We start from the raw sequence: 22,118 nt of genomic DNA on the forward strand, positions 1-22,118 counted from the left end.
AGTTCAAATCTTTGTTCTGTGTCAACAATAAAAGGGATTAAAATTGGCCTGAGTTATTATTTTGAGTTCTTTGAGACCATATTTTGTAACATTAACTGCCCCTAGAATTTCTCAAATCAAACTCTTGCCAAGTTTTAAAATCAAAAATTGTGGTTTACCGTTTGTTGGCTGCTTAAAGCAGTTTGTTTTTCATGTTTTTTTATGATAAACCACATAGATTAGCATAGCGTTGCCATTCCCTAAACATCTGGATCACTGATTGCTTTTTTTCCAATACTCATCTGTAGAAGAGTTGGAATTATCTTAAAACGCGTAGGGATATTAAAGCAAAAAAACATTCTACTCAATGGAGTATGGATGCTTTGTTATACAGTGAAATGCTAAACGTTGCATTATAGCAAACCTAAATGAAAGAACAAGCATTCAAATTTCCTTACCAAGAAAGCCTCTAAGGAGCCACATTTATTCTGGCTCTATACTGCAATGACAACCTTTTCCATAAGGTCAGGTAAGGGGGGCTTAAATTCAGGGGAGCGTTTGAAAGTAAGCTGCAGAGGTTCAATGGCCTGTAGCACCTCACAATGGAAGATCTTTGAAATATTCAAATTACAAAAAGACGTTCAATTGGACGCAAATTTAGAAAAAACTATCAAATGCCTCAAGTGGAGGAGTTTTAAGTATCTTGGGGTCTTGTTCACAAGTGAGGGAAAGTTGGAGCGCAAGATCGATTAGCATCTGTAGCAATGCGGGCATTGTACCGGTCTGTCCTGGTGAAGTGAGAGCTGAGCCAGAAGACAACGCTGTCGATCCACTTCCTACTCTCATCTACGGTCACGAGCTTTGGGTAGTGACTGAAAGAATATGACTGCAGATGCAAGTGATTTCTCTGCCGGGTGTTTGGACTCTCCCTTATAGAGAAAGGGTGAGAAGCTCGGTAATTCGGGAGGGACTCAGAGTAGACCCGCTACTCCTCCACATCGAGAGGAGCCAGTTAAGGTGGCTCAGGCATCTGGTTAGGATCTGTCCTGGATGCCTCCCTAGTGAGGTTTTCCAGGCACATCCAACTGAGAGGAGACCAAAAGAACGACCCAGGACAATGTTTTGGGCAGGGAACACATTGGGATTCTCCCAGAGGAGCTGCCCAAGTGGCTGGGGAGAGGGACGTCTGGGCCTTTCTGCAACCCAAACCCAGGTAAGCAAATGAAATGGATGGATGATAAAATATTTCTCTTTTACTCCATAACCTGCCTTGAAATAAGAGCACCGAGTCCGAGTTAACATACATGTGAGACACAACAACACAATGTTTTGAGCATATTTTGTGCAGTTTATTGAATAAATGATCTTAAAAGGTAACAATGTTTAAAACTACATCTTCACAGCCATTGCTTACATACTCAGATAACCCATCTATATATATTCTTTCAGTCAGCTTTGTTTTCTTAAGCCATTTTTCCCCTCCTTTTGTTAAATATTCTTTTGGGAGTCATACGTTCAGAATAAATGCCCATTTCGAGTCCCGACACACTAACAGCAATTCAATTGGAAAAGCAAGGTTCGTTCTAGGTCTACAGGGATGGAATTGAAGTTGCCCAGTTCATAGTATCCCATCAATTTTTTTATTAAAAGGAGTGGGAGGAAACAAGATTTAAAAAAAAAACGACGAAGAAAAGATAATGTTGGTATGAGGAGTTACACCAGGCAACCCTCCCAGCCCATCAGGCCACTGCAACAGTCTTTTAGTACAGTGACACGTCTCAGAGAAGTCAGTGTCTCAAAAATTCAGAACATAGAAAACCACCAAAATAATTTTGAAACTAGATCCAAAATATTCCTTTGAAAAAAATTTATTTTGATGTACAAAAACAGTCATTTTTAGATTTTTTTGTTTTTAAAATATTTTTATAATAAAAGCTTTAAACACAAGTTTATTGTAGTACTCATTTGTCATTATCATTATTATTATTGATTCTCTTATCCCTCTTTTATTTTTTTAAATTTTATCTGTCAGTGCGATTGTATACCAGTGCAGCTACTGGGTCGAGAGTAAAGAAAACAGACTTTTTCATCTTTAATGGAGTAAAAAATAAGAAAAAAAAAATCCATCTTTTATACAAAGTATAACTGCTGGTCTTTAGGAAAGAAAAGAAGAAACATTTATAAACCCATAAAGCTAGGAGGCACACCATGGGATTTTCATTTTTGAATATTATAGCAATAATAATAATAATACTAACAAAACAAGTAACAATTAGCAACCGTGTTGCCATCTTAATGCCGTAAATGGCATTAAAGACAGAATCAATGAAAATTCATTGAAAAACCAGGTTGCTTATAAGTACAGACAGTTGAGAAAATCACACACACACACACACACACTCACCCACTCACACTCTTTCACACACACAAAAAGAACATTTTGTCAATAGAAGGGCTTGTTTTTGGAAGGACAGGAAGCCAGGCCTGTAGAGCAGCATTTGGGCATGGCCACTAGCATCTTTGGTTCAGTCAGACATACAAAGGTAACGTGAGCTCGAGCATTCCTCGAAATATCAGAATGATCACAGAGGGAATACAGAGGCTGAACTCTGACCCTGGTATGGAACCAAAACACGCAGTCTGCTACATCTATCTACCAATGACGTTCCTAATGACTCGGCGAAGTATCGATTCGTCAAGCTTGATATTGGGGGGGGGGGAATTGTTCTGCAATTCGGATGTAAAACTCAAACCTATCAGATGCTTCATCGTGAGTTTAGTAGAGACCAAGACATCTCCAACAGGCAACTAAAAATTGGTGTTTTTTTAAGAAGTCAATTGATTCAAAACTTTAAAGAAAACCATCTTCTGTAAACTTTTTTCCAGTCTTTTTGGTGAGGCATTAACTACCATGACGACTACCAACTGCTAGTGAATGACACTCATCACAGCTGGACAAACTAGGCCATGAGGTTGGGCCACAGTGTAGGGAGCAACGGGGGCAGGAGGTTAACATGTGACTTCTTGTCCTTTCAAACCAGCACCATGTTGACTTGCACTGGTAGGAAAAAGGAAAAAAATAAAACACCTGTTGAAAAGATCTGCATATATCAAGGATTGTAAAAAGTAACATGTAGGATTTTCTCACAATACATCACCGTTAAAATGCGACGACGACCATCAACAGTACATTCCATAGCCCCTACAGCGTCCTTCTCCATCCCCTAACCACCGATACCAATGAAAGCAGAGCTTTGCAGAGGGGGAAGGGGCTACTGTTTGTCAAAAAGAGTCATCCTTCAGAATTAAAACGGGCCGTCATGATTCATTCACAGTAATGTACTCTAGAGAAAATCTTACATGTAGCATCATTAAGTATATGATATGATCAATGAGTCCGCATGACCAGTCACAAGTTGTGACCACCCCAATATGAGGTCCGATAGCACCATATTTGTCTTTTAAATCTCTTAATGGTTCATAAGTGTCTAAGCCATAGATCAAGCATATCATGGATAAAACCATAGGTCTCATACTCATACGTACATGCAACTTAACACGTTGCATGTATATACAAAGACATATGTAAAACAGCATGGTCAATTTGGTTTTGCAGCAGAAAAAAAATTCAGGTTGTGCTGTATTCAACGGACCAGGAAACGAGTGCCTGACTGTTCCTTTCTTGTAGTGATGGGTGCATTTTTTCCAAAGCTGTCATTGAGTTTAAACATAAAGGGTAACGCCATAGTGCCCACGTTTAATCTTGTTTTTAATAGATAATGATTATGTCAAATCTATACATAGGATATGGGCAAACGGGGGACAGCCGGTATACAGGATCCCCTGTGAGGCGATGAAAGCCTCGTTCAACACGAAGATGTCGTTTTCTGAAGCCCTTTCCTACAACGTGAGGCATTCAAGTAGAGCTGGGACGGAGCGAACCGAGAGAGAGGAGCACTCAGAGCATGTTCCACTGGTCTGTCATTTCATGAATCATTTAAGGCAACACAACTGAAATCTGGATTATTTCGGGTTACTGTGGATGGAGTGCCAAAAGCCCTTGACATTTTTGCATAAAGAAAAAAAAATTATAACCCGTCAGTTAGTAAAGGCTGTTACAACAAAGGGTGTTAGTCAAGTAACAAGAACCTCTCAAAAATTTCCAGTGAGCAACCTAATGAGCAGAACCTACGATGATCCTCATTGAACATTTTTCAGTGTGCCTCGGACTCACATCTGCGTATAATTAGATGGGAACTGGCTTTAGAAGTCCTTACAAGGCCCTGGCTTTATCAACCTCAACGCAGAGGCCCCATGCAAAGACTCGGCTCAAACAGAAATCAGCTGCTTTCTTTCTTTTTTCCTTTCCTAAACTGCCAGACAGCTGACAAAACAGACCACGGATCAAAACATTCCCTGTGCTGTAGACACACGGGTCAACGGGACCTAAGTGCGCACAAGAACGGAGGGGTGGTGGTGCAATTTCAACAACTAAGTCGACCCGCTGCACTACCGCAACATGCACTTCTACACGACACTGACATGTTAATAAGTTCACTTTTGTTGTGAGTCTTCATTCAAGAGGATTTCTTTTCCCCATTACATCATCATACTTTAGTGGGATGACTAGACAAGGGTTAGATGTGACCTGACAAAGGCAAGACGATGTTTCTAGAAAGTGAGAACACCTGGCCTGAAGCTCGCTGCTGTACATTTGCATTCAGTGTCTCAAGGCCAGAGAATACCAAACACATCAAGTCCAGTAATGGACGCCTCCAACAAGTGTGGAATAAAGATAATATGGCTTTAAATGTTTTTTGTTTTTCCTTGTAAAGCGACTCCCTGCCAGTAAACTCAAGCCAAACACAAATTTAAAAGAATTTTTTTTTTAGTCCCCTTGGAGACTTGTAGTCACACCCACTCCCCCTCTCAAACGTACTAAAACCAGCTATTTTTACACAAATTCCCCACAATTACTTTGATTTTCAAGGAAGAAAAAAACCCCACAGTTAAAGATTTCCAACACATCTCAGAGGGGGAGGAATCTGAAAACCCTTCAAATCAAATTTAATTTCTCATTTATTTTACTGGTTTTAATTTTCTGTCACCCACACACAGCAACACACAAACACACGATTGTGAGCTCGACCAATAAACACTGCCGGCAAAGGCCGGCGCAAAAAATGACGTCACAATCCTATCTACACTTGGGAGTACACACATCCCAATACATGGTTCCAACTACAGCACGAGAGTTCACAAGGCTAAAACAACCTGAACTATCAAGTTTTTGAGAGGAACTGAAGTAGAGGACACAGCCTTTGAGAACTGCAGTTGCCTTGCTACATGATATTCCATGTCAGGATTTTCAAAAAGAAAGAAGAAAAAGAATTTTATTAGTAAATGTTAAGTTGTAGCAAAGCCTAGATGTTACGAATCCACACAAGCGAAACTTCCTTCCATCCACAGAATCAAAAACCTGATTAGGTTTGCTGTAAAGACACAATATTCATCAACTCTAATATTGGTTTAATTTTTCAAAAATTATGAATAAAGGGGGTTATAGATATAGGTATGCATATGCTGCAAAAGCTCAACCACAGGCAAACAAAAAGAAACACATGGATTTCTTGCCATAATCAATGTTTGCTTCGTTGCCACCCGTTGCCATGTCAACGTCTGGGAGACGGCCAGCACGGCAACGGAAACTATCATCATAAAATGGTACAGTAGTAGAAATAGCTAGACCAAGAGGGGGCGGGCTCTCCTGGGAAAAGGTCCGCGGAGAGGTCCAGTGATTGGTCATGCGGCTCGCTGTCAGGAATAATGATTATAAGACGGCACTGGGTGACCAATGCCATTCTGGTAGTGATGGTGCTGGCGGAGGGCGATGTACTCTGCATAAGCCATCGTCATCTTTTCGCTACGGTACCTAGGGTGGAGAAAACAGGTGGCAGTTATGGGAAACGTGTCAGTTCAGCTGTGATCAGTCTCAATCTGTGGTTAGCTGGCTCATTTAAAACATGTAATGTCTTGAAAGAATCGGAATCGATAGGAACCAGAATCGAAACGAGGAACTGGAATCGGAATCATTCAAAATCAAACCATGCCCAACACTAATGGTCACCAAAACAGACACAGAACATAATATACTTAAATATTTCTGACAAAATACACCAACTAAAACCTGACATCCTTTTGAATTGAGGTTCAGCACATGGAAAAAAATGATGGTACACTGAACTTAATATTTATTAGCTCAATCTTTTAATCAAACTACTGTGAGAGATGATGCCAATGTCCCTGATGGTCCTAAACTTCTGTCCAACAGTAGTCTAGGGACCATCATGCTTGGAGATGGTCATATTCTTTACCATGTTGGTCAATAAATGGTCCATGTTCAGTGTGGTATTGAACCTCGTCCACAACAGCACTGTGACTACTTTTCAGCATCCACTTTTCCACTTTTGATGTCCACTACAGCAAAAAGCTTAGTTCAACATGTCCCTAGGGTCATGTTCTACCAACACCGGTTCTATTTTATGATTATTCAAAAGAAACAAAATGAGACCAACAATCTTGCACACTTCTGGACATGGATTACAGGGGTTTATATTTTAGATTTGAAGCTTCAGGTTAGAAACATTAATCTAGGTTAAACTATGGAAACAGCACTGATGCCTTTATGTACCACGACCAAACAAATCTAATTATTCCTTGTGAATTTACCGGTCTTCCTAATGTCATTTGTTATGGAAGCTTTGTAACCTTCCTTTCCACATTAGTGTGATGGTGGGATGATGGATTGAGAAAACCAAATTGAATTTAGACTCCAACGCAGATTATGACTTTAAAACAACAAAGGAAAAGTCAGAGGAACATCAAGCTGCTTGGAGATGGTCTTCCAGTCTTTACCTTAAACATGCTGACCAATAATTGACCTTCTAATCTCTTGGCTCTCTCCTCGGGTTATGGTCTATGTTCAGTGTGGTACCAAACGGCATCAGGTTAAAACTACGGAAACCGCACCGATCCCTTCATGCATCACCATGGTCGAACAAACCTAATTATACCTGGTTAATTTAATGGTCTTCCTGAAGTCATTTGTGATGAGAGCTTTGTACCCTCCCTTTCGTAGTAAGGAATCTATGGTTTGAATGTGGTCCCAACCTAGGGGTAAAAAGGAGAAACGCACAGCTTTAAATATGTGATTAAAAGAAATGTCTCAGAAGAACAAAACGCTCCTCACCTTGCTCCTTTGCAACCTCTGGCAGGTAGGTGGCGGTGCGTTTTGATCCTTTTTCACTGAAAAACTCTATCCTTATACCATGAATACCCACCTAGAATCAGCAAAAAGAAGTTAAATCACGACAGTTGATAATTGTGAACGATTTACGTTGAAAACAGCTGCAAATGTAGAGGGTTTGAAAAAGAACACTTTGTTTTATGCTGCCTTTACCTCCCAGTCAAGGTAATCACCGACATCTTCAAAGTTGGTGAGAAGAGACACTGAGCAGAAGAGGCGAGGCAGCTCATCCCTTGTCATAGGGGGGAAGCGGCTGTCTTTAAGGGCACTGCAGACAGGAAAGCCCACGGACAATCAGCATTACTGGACAGATAAAAGTCATCGAGTCTTAAAAGGTCTAATGGTTCACTCATTAATACATCACACTCAAAAGGCTCCCGCTGATGGGCACTAAAACAGTGATAAATAATGCAGCACAGACCACTAAAAACAGTAAAAGTTTAACCTCTCAGTTTTAAAAAAGCCAAATAACATTCAGTTTTCTGGGAATAAAAATGCTTTAAAGTGTCAGTGTGTATTTTTCCTGGTGGCAGCATTTTGAATCGCCTTCATTCTGACAGAACAAAGATCTGGTGATTCAATTTAGTTTATTTATATAGCACCAAATCACGACACAAGTCGTCTCAAGACACTTCACAAAGTTAACGTTCCAATACAGGTCAGTTCATTAAGACAATCAGTAACAAGTTTCCTATATAAGGAACCCAGCAGATTGCATCCAGTCACTGACTAGTGTCAGTGTCTTTACAGCAGTCCTCATAATAATATTGGATGTGTCTTGGAAGTGTGTGACCTGAGTTTTCCAGTTAAATCGAGTTATAAATATTGTGAATATTGTCTGACTTTTAATATCACAAAACACAGAACAGTCTCCCCCATTTATCCTATCTTCAGATTCTTGTCAACACACAATCCCTAGGGTGGGGGATGGCTCAATGCACCAAATGCAAGTGCAAAATTCTTAAAATGAATGGATTTCTAGTCATTTTTGTGTTTGCTAATATTAATTAGGTGTGGTGGCCAGAAATTCCAGTGTAACTTAAATTAGTTCTATTGACTACTAGAAACTATGATGTCATAGCAAACACAAACAAAACATCCACTTACAGAGATCCTATCGTTATCTGCTTCGCACACTGCCAAGTGTGTTTAACATGACCCTGATAGGACTGCAGACCCTCCTTATAAATGCGGTGAGACAGTGGGGGCCTCAAATGGTAAAGCACTCCAAAAAAACTCCCAGGCCTGTAATTTTCAATCGCTTACTAGGCCATTCTTTTCTTTAGTGGCCATAGAACCAGCATTTGGATGGTGTCTGGAGTTATTTTGGACGATGTGTGTGCCATGCCAGTCAGCAGTAAGAGCTACTCTGAAGTGACAGGCTCTAGTCTGCACCCAGGCAGCCATGTGCACCGCTAATCCAATGACTACCTGATCTGCGCTTCATCTGTGGGTAGGATCGTGGTGGAGGCTGTAAAATGCGACACCGCCTAAGAAATAGGCATGGTATTAAGCTCATGGACGTCTGCTTGACTGCAAAAATTGAGAAGAACTTATTAAATAAATTAGAGACAACAAATGATTTCTACAGCAGACTCAATCTCTGTAGGCAATTTTTGTGTACATATTTACTTTTCTGCATGTTTCAATTAAAGTTAAAGACGATATGCTGCTAACAAAAGGATAGCAGATACGTTAGTGGCCTGAATCATGACTGTCCAGTGGCAAATGATGTACAATAAATGTTTTGCACTTTTGAACATTTTGTTGTGAAAATTCTTGTTTCCAACTTACAGAAAATACAAATAAATAAATAAATAAATAAAATAGCTATTCCCAGAAAACAAATCGGATTTTTTAAAACTGAATTATCCAAACCTGTAAAACTACAGATTTCAGGTTCTTCCAAGTCTGTGTCCAACTGAGATGAAGTAATCCTAAGGGAGGTAAGCTCAGGGCTCTGTAGGGACCAACAACCGTTTCTAATAAGCCAAACCAAAAACTCAAAGTGAGACTAAACAAAAAGAGCACCTAGTGGGTGGTTCCAGTTTTAATTGTAAATCCTTATTGGTTTCTTAAAAATAATCCACTGCAGTCATTGTTCTAGGGCTGGGCAATAAATCAAAAATGTATCGTTATCAAAATTTCTGACTCTCATCGTGATCATTTTTCCCATGTCAATAAATTTGATGATAAAAAAATGAAAAGATGCGTGTAGCTTGGCAACATTCATGTCCCTTTAAGAAGCTGGACCACCTTGAGTCACGTAAAAATGTGACTCACCCCGGATTCACACTGCAAGCATCAGCGGAACGGAACAGCAGCGGAGCGGCTCACTCGCGAACTTCAAAGCGGTCCTTTTCACACCGGGAGAGCCTTGGCCGCGGCACGGCTTCCTCGCCGCGCCTCGCTGTACTCGCGAGATTCTAAATCCCTCGAGACTTCCGACACCTTCCTCGCAAGACAACGAATTGCCTCGATATTTCCACCATCCTTCCTCATCAAGAGATCACAACCGCCGGGAGGAATCACACCGTTGCACTTCTTGAAAGAAACAGTTGGTAAAGAAAGCCGTTCGGTCAAACGTGCTGACATAAGTTATATATAACTTTGCAACGATACATTTTATTTTGAAAATAACCGGGGATTTTACACTGAAACAGTGTGTGGTTTCCTGTCTCGCACTATGTGAACTGCGGAAATTGACGTGTCCCAAAAGTGGCTCGCGGGAAAAATAGAACTCGATCCTATCTTTAGCGACGCGGCATGCCGCCTCTGGGACGCGCCTGAAAATTGCCGTGTAGCGGCTGGTTTGAAACACTCCATAGACTATAATTAGATTCTATTTGAAGCAGTGCCGCTTCGCTGCCGTTCCGTTCCGTTGATGCTCGCAGTGTGAAACCGGGGTCAAGGTGGTACATGACAGCCCCATCTAGTGGACAACTTTTGTTTCTGCGCATACCTGTAGTTATCGTTGATTTATCGTTATCGAGTTGAAATCCTCAATATATCGTGATATTAATTTTAGACCATATCACCCAGTCCCACATTTTCCCCACCTAAATCATTTAAAAGCGCAAATTTAGTAATTTAATCTGAATTAACGTGCTCCACCACAATAAACAGACAGGATTTCATCATTTATATTAATTACATTCAATTAAGCTACAAAAAATTTAAAATACAATAAGTTAAAGGACAAAATAAGGATTGAAACACTACACTGTCACACCATTGTGTTGGTTAGGGTTGGAATATAATATCAGGGTTTCCCCCGATGCTTCATAAGCCTGTCGGGTAGAGCACAGTACCAAAGAGACCTGCGCGACCACCACAAAAAATATCATCCATGAGAATTGTTTCTTACCTGGTAAGGGTGTACTCCCTGAGTCCTGAGTGCAGATGCATGGCAGAAAATGTACCTATACAACCCCTCAACCGCTTGTCTCTGCCTATTTTCCATGTGACAAACAGCGGACTGAAAAACAAGCAAAAACAGACAATTTTAAAGTAACTGGACTCAAACTTTCACATCACATGAACTTTTCTGTGGTGCACAAACAGTGCTAACAGCACACACTGCGTTTTTTCAGTCCTCATTCATGATGGATCAAATTTCATCAAAGACTTTTAGGCATCATTTTAAGCCATCAGCATTAGCAGCTGTTTTCCCCTGTTTGACATCAATTTTCCACCCTTTCATGTAGGATCTGGGATTTTCCAGCTTGTACAGAGAGGGAAATCAGCCCAGTGACTAACAGATGGAAACCACATGTCTGATGTACATGCTAAGGAGTGAATAACAATAAATAGTCATATTAAACGCCGCATAACTGGAGAGAACGATAGCAGATGTTGGATTTTGTTTCTAAGGGAATTAGAGCCAGAATTACACAAAGCCTGTCAAGTATCTTCATTTCTTAACAAATCATCTTTCTTTCTTAATCTCCTATGAGCAAATCCTGAAATTTGCATAACTGTTTAAAAAATAAACTATATTCCAAAAATAAAAGTTGCATTGGGGCAGCAGTAGCTCAGGTGGTAGAGCGGGTTGCCTCATGATCGGAGGGTCATGGGCTTGATTCCAGCTCCCGCCAGGGTATCCTGCTGTTGTGTCCTTGGGCAAGACACTTCACCCAACTTGCCTGTGTTAGTGGTGGTCAGAGGGGCCGACGGCGCCAAATGGCAGCCTTGCCTGTGTCAGACCTCCCCAGGGCGGCTGTGGCTACAAGTAGCTTACTATCACTAGCAGTGTGTGAATGTGAGAGTGTGTGAAAGCGTCTTTGGGGGTCTTGAAAAGCGCTATATAAGTTCAATGCATTATTATTATCATTATTATTAAAGTGGAAGATTGCTTTTTTTTTTTTGCCTTATATGAACAAAAAAGTGTTGTTTCTCTAGAGTTGGGTGTTTTATCAGGAGCGCAGATGCTTTTAAACAAAATCCTACGGAAAAATACTACTGGGTGCCATACCATAAAGCATCTGTGTGGTCAGAATTCGGGGAAAAGAATTGAGGCATATTTTCCAAACCCCCTCTTTAAGATAAACCAGGAAGTGTTGGCTTGCTTTTAGCACCCCCAGTGTCCATTTTTAGAATCTCTTCACTGTGCGTTCGTCTTTTTAACACCTTAATCTAACAGCTGGAAGTTCTCTCCAGCCTTCATTTGTGTCTACAGGAGTGATTCATCACTAAATTAAACAAATCAGCTGTGCTCAGGTCGAAAACATCCTGGAAATGTGCTGGAAGCAGACTGCAGCAACAGTCCCAACACAGCAAACCGGCAACTCTGAAGTTACAGGTGGAATATTACATAGGGCTGGCGATGGGGGCTTGGTGGGTTTTCATTTATCCTGTTAAGAGTCATTTTAGCACATAGTGGCTCAAGAAGATGATTTAAAAATATGAAAGCGTTGCAAAATATCGCCTCTGTTAGTTCGCCCCAGGGCAGCTATAGCTACATCGTAGCTCATCACCATCAGTGTGTGAATGTGTGTGTGTGAATGGATGAATGATACACTGTAGTGTAAAGCGCTTTGGAGTCCTTACTCTGAGACGCGCTATACAAGTGCGGGTCATTTATCATTTAAGATGACTGTATTTTGCTTCTGTTCTGACATTATTCCCACTTTTCCCCATCACTGCTCTTTACTGCTTCAAATTTAATAAATGTTTAATAAAATTACAAACATACCCTTAAATCCTTCTTTAACATCTAACTGATGTGCTGCATCGCTACAAAACATACTTGGGTGAGCTAACTAAATTAGCGGAGTACTCATGTAAAAAAAACACAGCAATGTTTGCTGCCAACTGTGTTCATACCATTACATTCGGAAACAGATTTTAAAATAATAATAATTATATGTATAGAGACTTTTGCTTTAATTAAAGCTGTTGCTGTTGTCTTGCACCAAGATTGGTGGCAACGCTGCAACATTCCGAGGCTTTGCGCACTAACGCTCCAGAGTACTATGACCAATGTTGAGAGTTGCTTTCAGCATTTCAATAATTCAGCCTGACAGGTCCCTCAAGTGAAGGACACGTCGAGGACACATCAGACCACAAACACTGGTTTTTCAAAGCTGCTGGAGCTTTCACATCTGACACGCTTTAACTTCCTACACGTCTAAAGCCTAATCGCTCTCTGGGTTAATGAACTCATTCACCTTCCCTTTTACTGCATGAAGGCAACACTTAACTGATCACAAACCTGCCAAGTTTTCACAAGGTTTTGCAAAATACCTTGTTCTGGAAGTCACTGCAGCCTCGCATTAATCCCTGTTAGCACAGATGCTGTTATAAAACAGTTGGGAGGGCTTAAAGCTTAGTGTGGAAAATGGAGGATGGACATTCAAGCCAGGGAACACTCGAAAACACAGATTTCTTTTTATCCGACTTTATCAGGTCTGGTCAAGTTTTTAGTTTGTTTGTTTTGAAACAGAAGAGGCTGAAAACCAGTAACTGAGCAAGAAAATCATTAAAAACTAGGAGCAAAAGAAATCCAGAATAGATAATTGAATTTACCAATTAAAACAATTTACGTTTGTGTAATCAGTTGTATTAAATACCAGCAGAGAAAAGAGAAACACTAGGCTGGATGTACTTTAGCAGCTAATGTTCAAAAGGAACAAAGTTTGATTTTTGGGAAACATTAACAATTTAAAGGCATCAAACTAAAACAAGAAAAATCTCATCACCAAAACCATTCTATCGTGCACCCTTTAATAAAAAACAAAAAAACTAATAACTTCTGTAGGAAAATGCTCCTGCAGATGCATGTATTTAATGATAAAGTGACAAGAAATTATCATTTTCATCTTGTGAACGTGGTTTTTAATTAGTTCTTGCGGAATGTGAACTTGCACAACACACAAGATCACCCGTTTTGCATAATACAGAAAGTGCTTTCCATGTAAATAGTATTCTCCTTTAATTCCTGTAAAAAGTTTACTCTTAGAAACGTGTTTCTTTATTTAGACTTTCGAATTTAAAAAAGGAGCCAATCAATCAAGGTTGCAAAAAAAAAGGTTTAAAAGCTTCTAAATGTGAGTAATGGACCTTTCAGGCACATACGATCACATTACTGTAAGGTGGGGTTTCCGTGGAGGGCGATGGGTGTGCGGTTCCTCCCAAAATATATACGTTTATTGATCTGACGGTAACTTTAACCGTGTCAGAAACATATCAGTTTTAGATGATTAAATGGCCAGACATAGCCGGCTTTGTGCTTGCTTTATTTAACTACCGGTGCCACTAGTCCCTCTTTAACACCGGTTAGATAAGGCAGAGCTTAGAACTGCTAAGCACTTAGCAATTAGCATATTTTCTTTGTTGGTCGATGATAAACTCCGTTAGTTTGTATTAATTCCACGGCAAAACTCACCAACACTGGGTGAAATTAGTAAAAATTAAGTGATACAATTGAACTTTGATGTTGTCATGATATCATTAAGACATTGAACGACTCTATAAATAAACAAAATTCACACTAGTTCGATGCTAGGCTAATACAGCTTACAGCTAACAAAGCTAAGCCTAGTATGTAGAAATCCATGGTTCGTTTAGGGTGATTTACGATCACAAACAACGAAAGTCAACTTTTGCTGTTTAGCTCATACATTCTACATACGAACAGTGTTCTATAGCATTGCATAAAAGCGATGTTATATTATTTCCGTCCTCTTTTCGTTTTAATTTCAGTTGCTAGCGGATATTAGCTAACACTAGTAGCAAACACCGTTAGCTAGGTTTATACCTTAGCCACAGTTTTGCGAGTTAGGACGTCAGTACCATGAATTTATTAATTTATTTCCAAAACTGACGCGTAAAAGAACATAAACTGACCGTATACATCGACATTCATTGACAAAAAACAGTTTTATGTCAGGATCATCTAACATTCAGTGGAGCGTTTTTGTATGGGTTAAGCTGACGTGTTGTGTCAGAAAAGGTACCCCTGTGTGTTCCAACACGTTTTCATAGAGGAAGCTCATGTTGATATATATATTTTAAAAAATATATGTAAAAATCTAAAGTTTACAAGAGTACAAGATCGTCCTCATCAGCTACAGCTATATAAAAAGTATTTATGTTGACATGAAGGCTGCACAGGGTGATTTTCAGACAGGAAACGCTATCAGGAAAAATAGTTTACTGGAAAACAATACCTAAATGTTTTTACATACGAAATAAATATTTGTGCCCTTGACTGCTCCGAAAACCACAAATTTGTACTTTTGATCAATGAAAGTGGCTTAAAATTAGCTTCTTGTGACAATGACTCTTCGCGGTAGGGGTGCTTATTTCGACAAAACACCGGTCTGAGTGCGGTTTCCTCGACTAGGCCCGAGTTCCAAATTGGGCAAAATAGGCTACATTCAGCGAACCCTTTCGAGTAGAATTTGCGAAGACTGACTGTAGTTTCGGTGTGACAATTCATTTTCTGAACCGTGAAGAAAACTTCCAAGGCTAAACTCAACAAGTTCTGTGAAGACAACCTTTGTTAAGACATAACAATGCCATTTTTTCCACACAAAAAAGCAGACAACGACAAAAGTACTTACAAGGGATCATTTGTAAACCTGGGTGTTCTCGGAGGTTGGTATCCATACAGATGGCAATAAAGCACGTCAAAACAGAAGCAGCACATCTCCGCGGAGACAACCATTTTTCTGCCACCACTTCCCGAACCAGGTCCCGGGCTGATGTTCGGGGAGAGGCCGGATGTAGTATAACCGGCCGGGACTGGTGACAGAGCGTTGGTGCCACTGCTGCTACCACTACTGCCGCCGCTAACGTTACCCCCGGGTCCCCCCAGGCCGTTGACTCGGCTCACGTTTGCCGCAGCTGCAACAGCCGCGGAGGAGCCAATCCCCAACTCCGAGCCACAATGTCCGGTTCCTGCCACCCCGCTTCCCACCCCCACCCCGCCGGGACCCCCCGACCCGGGAGATCCCGACAGTTTCTGCTTCTTCACCCCGCAGCACCCGGCCGCCATCTTGGAACAATCTGCACCGACACACCGCTTCCGACCCATAACCGTCACCGCAGGAAGGGTGGGGGGAGACGCCGACCAGACGTAGAAATCCCACTGCGTTGCTACGTACGACGGACAATACTTCACTTTCCCTCTTTTTGTTTTTTATTTATTTATTTTTTGTCAGACGAAGAAAAAATCGACGTGGTGAGAATGCAATGTCACCCTATCGTTGCCTGTGAAAATGCGTGACTCACGCAAAATACATAGGCTATCGGGACAAGCGTTTGTCCCTTCAGTAGTCAGACAGTCGAGAGACGGTGTTCCAGTGGCCACCCCTTCTCTCTAACACCATCCAAAGCGATCTCGGTCAGTTCCCCTTAAACATGCAAGTTTAGGGAGTATCCGGTGTAAGCAGGCCGCAAATGACAGTAGCCAGGCGGTCCAGATGTGAAGCCGAACGCCAGTGCCTCTCCAAGTGGAAGCCGGGAGCTTGCGTATGCAGGACCCATCAGCTTCAGCACAATCTGCGCACAGTGTCTTGGGCAACGTAGCTTCTCATTGCACCAGCTTGTCTGCTACTGCCATATAAACTTCTAATTATACAACAGGCCCAGAATGTAGAGATCCCAGACGCCGGGGTAACGCAGAGGAAAATGGCATCTGACAATGCGGGGTTGGCATGGCACAATAAAAACGCGTCAGCGCCGAACAAGTAATTTCAGTACCGTTAGCCCAGTCTGCACCTGCATCATGACTGCACTTAAACCTGGTTATAAATCTCAATACCACCCCCGCGTCAAACGGAGAGCTGAAAGTTTTCAGCACGGGTTTGTTGGGAGGCTGTCATCCGCTCATGTAGACAGACAGAAGAGCGTTCTAGTCCGTGGACCGTGTGAAATCCGCTGGGTCTGGCAACCCTTCCTCCGCCGCCGCCTGTCAGCTGCTACAGTTCTGTGCTGGTCGGGTAAAAGCCCCTACGATCAGGCAGTGGACACAGGCATCTGTGCTGTCGGCACGCCGGAACCGGATTCAGGAAATGTTCTGCGCCCGGTTGCTACCGTAGACTTTTTTTTTTTTTTTTTTTTTTTTTTTTTTTTTTTTTTTAGAAAAGGTAACATACAAACAAAATGCACCTTACATTATATATTCAAAAGATAATCATTACATGCATATTCAACATTTTCATGTATATGAAAGAGAAAACAATAGAAAACGAAAATCTAAAGCTGGGGTCATCTAATTAATAGATTATTAACTTACTAACTCAAAATCTTCTACAAAGGAAATAAACAAACCAGCCTTTTTCTTTTTAACTAAATTCAAAGATTTAACTAATAATTTTAAGTCATTTTTCCAATAGGCTAGTGTTGGTTTGGTCTTAAAAAATCGACATTTATGTATAAACTGTTTACACAAAATTAATAACACATTAACACCATAACTAACTTTCTTTTCTTTCAAAAACACTCCAAACATTATCATATTTAAGGTAAATGGGGAAATTTGAATCCCACTAGAACAAAGCCAGGCATGAAAATCTAACCAAAATATTTGTATAAAATTGCACAAAAAAAATAGATGGTCTAAGTCCTCCTCTTCTGTTTCACAAAATACACAATTACCAGCTTCTATATTGAATCTATCCCCAAGGAGTCTATTGGTTGGGTAAATTTTATTCAAATTTTTAAATTGGACTTCTTTCCCCTTAGGAGCGATAGGGAAGGTGATATAATCACTTCTTATTTTTTCAATTTCTTCCCTTTGGAAATATTTTAATATGTAATTACGTCTAAGTAAGTTTGGATAGAAGAGATTCCTTAATGAAGATCTTAGAAACTTATTATTGCATTTATCATCACAAAATCGAATATCTTCTATAAATAATTGTCTTAACCTGGGGGAGATGCCAGAATATATTATATCATTTACAACTAAATGATTGTTCTTGAGTGACAGTGGAAATGATCTTATAACCCGATTAAATTTATTTTTAGAACATTGGATATTAAACTTTTGACAAAAATCTTGATGTTCTAGAACATGTCCTTCATTATCTAAAAAATGGGCAATTGCCCAAACACCTTTGGAAAGCCAATCTTGGATAAAAATAGATTTTCTGTTCATTAGGATATATCTATTGTTCCAAATTGGGCTATTATGTGGAGTGAAGTTATGTTTAAATAACATTTTCCAATAAAGAAGGACCTGTTTATGAAATGCAGAGAGTTTAATAGGTAGCCTAGTAATTTCAAAGTCATATTTTAGAAGAAAATCGATACCTCCCAGTTTGTTAAAGACCTTACTTGGTATAGAAAACCAGATGGAGTGTGGATTATTTAGGAAGGATTTTAACCATTTCACTTTCAAAACACCATTCATTACATCAAAGTCAATTGCGTTTCCCCCACCTTCAATGTATGGTTTAACCAAATCATCTTTAGATATATAATGGCATTTATTTCTCCAAATAAAGTTAAAATTTAAGCTATTAATTGTTTTAATGATTTTATTTGATATTGATAAAGAGTAAGCTGGATATATAAATCTAGATAAACTATCCATTTTGGTTAATAATATTCTTCCAAAAATTGTGATGTCTCTTTGTAACCAGTTATTTAAGATTGTCTTACATTTGTCAACATTATCTGAAATATTTACTTTTTCCACCACTTTGTGATGTTTTGAAATTGTGATGCCCAGATATTTTACTTCCTTTTTCACCTGTATATCGTACAAAAACTGTGCCTGACATTCCTTTAACGCCAATAGTTCACATTTATTTAAATTTAATTTTAAGCCTGAAGCTTTTGAGAATGTAGTTATTATTTGTTTTACTAGGGGAATTCGATGTTCATTTTTTAAGAAAAGAGTAGTGTCATCTGCAAGTTGACTAATTATTAACGAATTATCTATAATCTCAATTCCGGCCACATTGCTATTTTTAATTAAAATTGCGACCATCTCCACAACCATTATGAATAACAGCGGAGAGCTTCCACATCCTTGTCTAATTCCTCTTTTAATGCTAAATCTTTTACCAGTGCCATGGCCTAACGACACAGAGCTACTTATATCATTATATAGTATATCTATTATCTTCCTAAATTTATTCCCAAATCCAAATGGAGTTTGTGTTTCTAAAATAAAAGGATGTTCTACTCAATCGAAAGCTTTATAAAAGTCCAAGAAAAGAATAAAACTGTCATCACTAATTAGATCATTGTAGTCCAGTAAGTCTAAAACCAATCTGATATTATTATGAATGTTCCTGTCTTTCAAAAACCCTGATTGTGTCTCACTAATTATACTTGAAACCCCTTGTTTAAGCCTTGTTGCAATTGAGCTAGAGAAAATTTTATAATCTGTATTTAGTAAAGTTATAGGCCTTAAGTTATCCAATTGTCGCTTATCTTTGGTTGGTTTAGGAATTAATGTAATTAATCCTTGTTTCATGCTAGGCATCAATTCTCCCTTTTCAATACTGGCCAGTATAGCTTTGAATAAGATTTCCCTTAAGTCTTCCCAAAAAAATTGGAAGAAATTAACTGTAAGCCCATCTGGACCAGGTGATTTATTAAGCGCCATTTTCTTAATCGATGCATCTAATTCTTCAATTTTAAGGTCAGATTCACAAATTTCCTTAAATGATTCATTAATTTGGGGGATCAGATTATCTATTTGATCAAAAAAGGCATCACAGTCTGCTTGAGAGAACTGTGAGGAGTATAAATTAGAATAGAATGTATAAGTTTCGTTTTCCAAGATTTTAGGGTCGTCACATTCAATACCATCAATTAACAGGGAAGATATAAGATTTTTTTTCTGTCTGCTCTTTTCTAAATTAAAAAAATATGAGGAATTTTTTCCCCCTCCTCTATCCATTTAGCGCGTGAACGCACAAAAGCTCCTTCTGCTTTATTTAAGTAGAGCTGATCTAATTTAGTTTGCAACTCCATAAGTTTACTCTTTTCTTGGCTATCTAGATCAACCTTACTACAGTAATAAGTAATTTCTTGGAATAATTTACATTCATATTCTCTTTGCTTTCGACTTATGTTTTTACTGAATTGAATAGTAAATTCTCTAATCTTGAATTTAATGAATTGCCATTTACTGATATATCCTACAATTAAACGGTCAGCCATAATATCTTTTATAATTTTTTTGACTATGTTGCAGTAATCTTCATTTTGTAAAAGTTTGGCATTGAACTTCCAATAAGTTCTTTTATTTGATTGTCTAATTTCCGATTTTAAGCATAGTTCAATAAAGCAATGATCAGAAAGAGGTGCATTTGACATGACAGCATTTACAGTGTGGTTAAGAATGTTGCCACTTCCTAGCCAATAGTCTATTCTAGATTTACAAGTTCCATTTGGCTTAAACCAGGAAAAACTTTTCATTTCCGGATTTCTTACTCTCCAGATATCTGTCAAATTGTTGTTTATCAAAAATTCTATAATTAGGTTATTTCTTTGTGGTCTACCTGTCCTTGAGGGCCATCTATCAGTCCATTCATCAGGGGTCATATTCCAATCACCACCCATTAAAATATATTCCGTAAGGTATCGATCTTTAAGTTCGGAAATATTTAAAGTTATATCTTCTAACATATTTTTATTCTGACTTTCATTGTTATATCCGTAAACATTGACTAAAATGAAAAACAAACTTTCAACTCTCATTACAGCGATCAACCAATGACCATTCAAGTCAGTTCGTTGTATTACAAGATCCCCAGGAAAGTTATTGAATAAAATTGCTACACCCCCCGACCTTGTTGAGCCATGGCTAAACAAGATTTTGCTGCCCCATTGGTTTGACCAAAAAGATACATCACTATCAGATGAATGAGTCTCTTGTAGGAATATGCAGTTTGATTTTTTACCTTTGCAGTACAAAAATAAGGCTTTTCTTTTAACAGATTCTTTAAACCCCTAACATTTAAAGAACCAAAACAAATGTTAACATTCAACATGAACTATAGATAGAATATCGCTCACCACGTGAAAAGATGAGAAAGAAGAAAAAATACTAAATGCTGAGCTCCTCAGACCGCTAACAAGTTTCCACTATTTCAGTTGTCATTTTTAGTTCTCCTGTGTGTCCTCAACTTTGCGTCCATCAATGAAGGCATGTGGACCACGAAAGTAGGCTCGTTTACCCGCACGTCTTGCCTTCTCCACCAGAGGCCATAGGCGCTGTCGATCTTGTATGTCCTCCTGCGGCAACATCTCTGCGAAGCTGATGCGTTCTTGTTTGCAGATTGAAGAATCCTTGGTGCGCCTCCACAGTTCTTCTTTAATTCGCCTTTGTGTGAATAAAATAATGATGTTTCTGTTTCTGCCATCAACTCGTTTCCCTAAGCGATGAACCACATCAACGGCCTCTTCTAAGTTCAAGTCAGGGGCAATCTTCCCAAGCGTTTGCAAAACCTTCACTCTAATGTTTTCGTCTTTGTCTTCCTTCACCCCTTTTAGCTTTAAGCACCACCTCATTCGGTAGCGCTCTTGTTCTCTCACTCTTCTTTTTAAGTCTTCATTTTCTTTAAGCAGCTGTTCATTCGCATTTGACAGATTAACAACTTTCAGTTTGCAGTCAACTATCTCTGCGGCATTAAACTCCACAGCCTTAGCCAAGCTGGCAACCATAGCTGCACTTTGTCTGTTTTGTTCCTTGATATCTTCCAGCTGCACTTCAAATTTCTTCTCAAGTCCCAGAATGGCTTCAAAAATAGTTTTATTGGAGATATCATCTTCCTTCTCTAAAGATTTTGTTCTTTTCTCACCCGGCGGTTGTTTTGATGGAGTTGGTGGCGCAGAGTCTGCTCCCCGTTCTCGCTTGTTTAAACCCACGTTGGCAGCTTCAGTGTTAGCATAGTCATGGTCTCTGACTTTAGCATGCGGAGACGTCTTAACATTGGGATTTGATGACACAAATTGCAGCTTTGCATCCTTAATCATTTTTTGGGAATCCATAGTTGTATTTCGAGTGGTATGAGAATAAAGTTACTTAACAAAATCTGCGGTCTTTCGGAGCTCCTGAGAAAACACGACTGTTCAAGCCGCCATCTTGGTGCCTTTCGGTTGCTACCATAGACTGTACATACTAGTGGACAAACGGATTCCATAGACTCCAATAACACGTTTTTTGTCTATAATGGGAGGTGGCCACCACCGCCATTTTGACCGTGTCACAGGTTCCGTCCAGCCCAGACAAAGGGAAGAGAGGAGGAGCTGAGGGTGGGGCTGTAAGGCTGGGCTCGAGTGACGACACCCGTGCGAACTAGCTACGAGCTAACCTGAAGCTAACCCTGGCTAACCCAAAGCTAACGCGGAGGTGGGAGCCGAG

General features: G+C 39.6%; 1 protein-coding gene across 1 annotated transcript; it reads right to left on the reverse strand.

The window, feature by feature from the left end:
* Positions 1-5,061: 5,061 nt before the first annotated feature.
* On the reverse strand, positions 5,062-15,968 carry ammecr1 (AMMECR nuclear protein 1). Its single transcript, XM_015977351.3, has 6 exons — positions 15,352-15,968; positions 10,653-10,763; positions 7,439-7,553; positions 7,229-7,319; positions 7,053-7,149; positions 5,062-5,911 (listed from the first exon to the last, which is right to left on the reverse strand). The coding sequence occupies exons 1-6, from the start codon at positions 15,822-15,824 to the stop codon at positions 5,797-5,799; spliced, it is 1,002 nt and encodes a 333-aa protein (XP_015832837.2). The 5' UTR covers positions 15,825-15,968; the 3' UTR covers positions 5,062-5,796.
* Between the last annotated feature and the right edge of the window lie 6,150 nt (positions 15,969-22,118).

This window comes from Nothobranchius furzeri, chromosome 10 (genome assembly GCF_043380555.1).
Source record: "Nothobranchius furzeri strain GRZ-AD chromosome 10, NfurGRZ-RIMD1, whole genome shotgun sequence".
Classification (NCBI taxonomy): domain Eukaryota; kingdom Metazoa; phylum Chordata; class Actinopteri; order Cyprinodontiformes; family Nothobranchiidae; genus Nothobranchius; species Nothobranchius furzeri.

Excerpts from the sequence above, each read along its gene's own strand:
- ammecr1 (XM_015977351.3), bottom strand. The coding sequence starts at position 15,824 with ATGGGTCGGAAGCGGTGTGTCGGTGCAGATTGTTCCAAGATGGCGGCC. Across the intron at positions 10,764-15,351 it reads AGGTTTACAAATGATCCCTT|TCCGCTGTTTGTCACATGGA; the intron begins GTAAGTACTTTT and ends CTTGTTTTTCAG. Across the intron at positions 5,912-7,052 it reads AAGACCATTAAATTAACCAG|GTACCGTAGCGAAAAGATGA; the intron begins GTATAATTAGGT and ends TCTCCACCCTAG.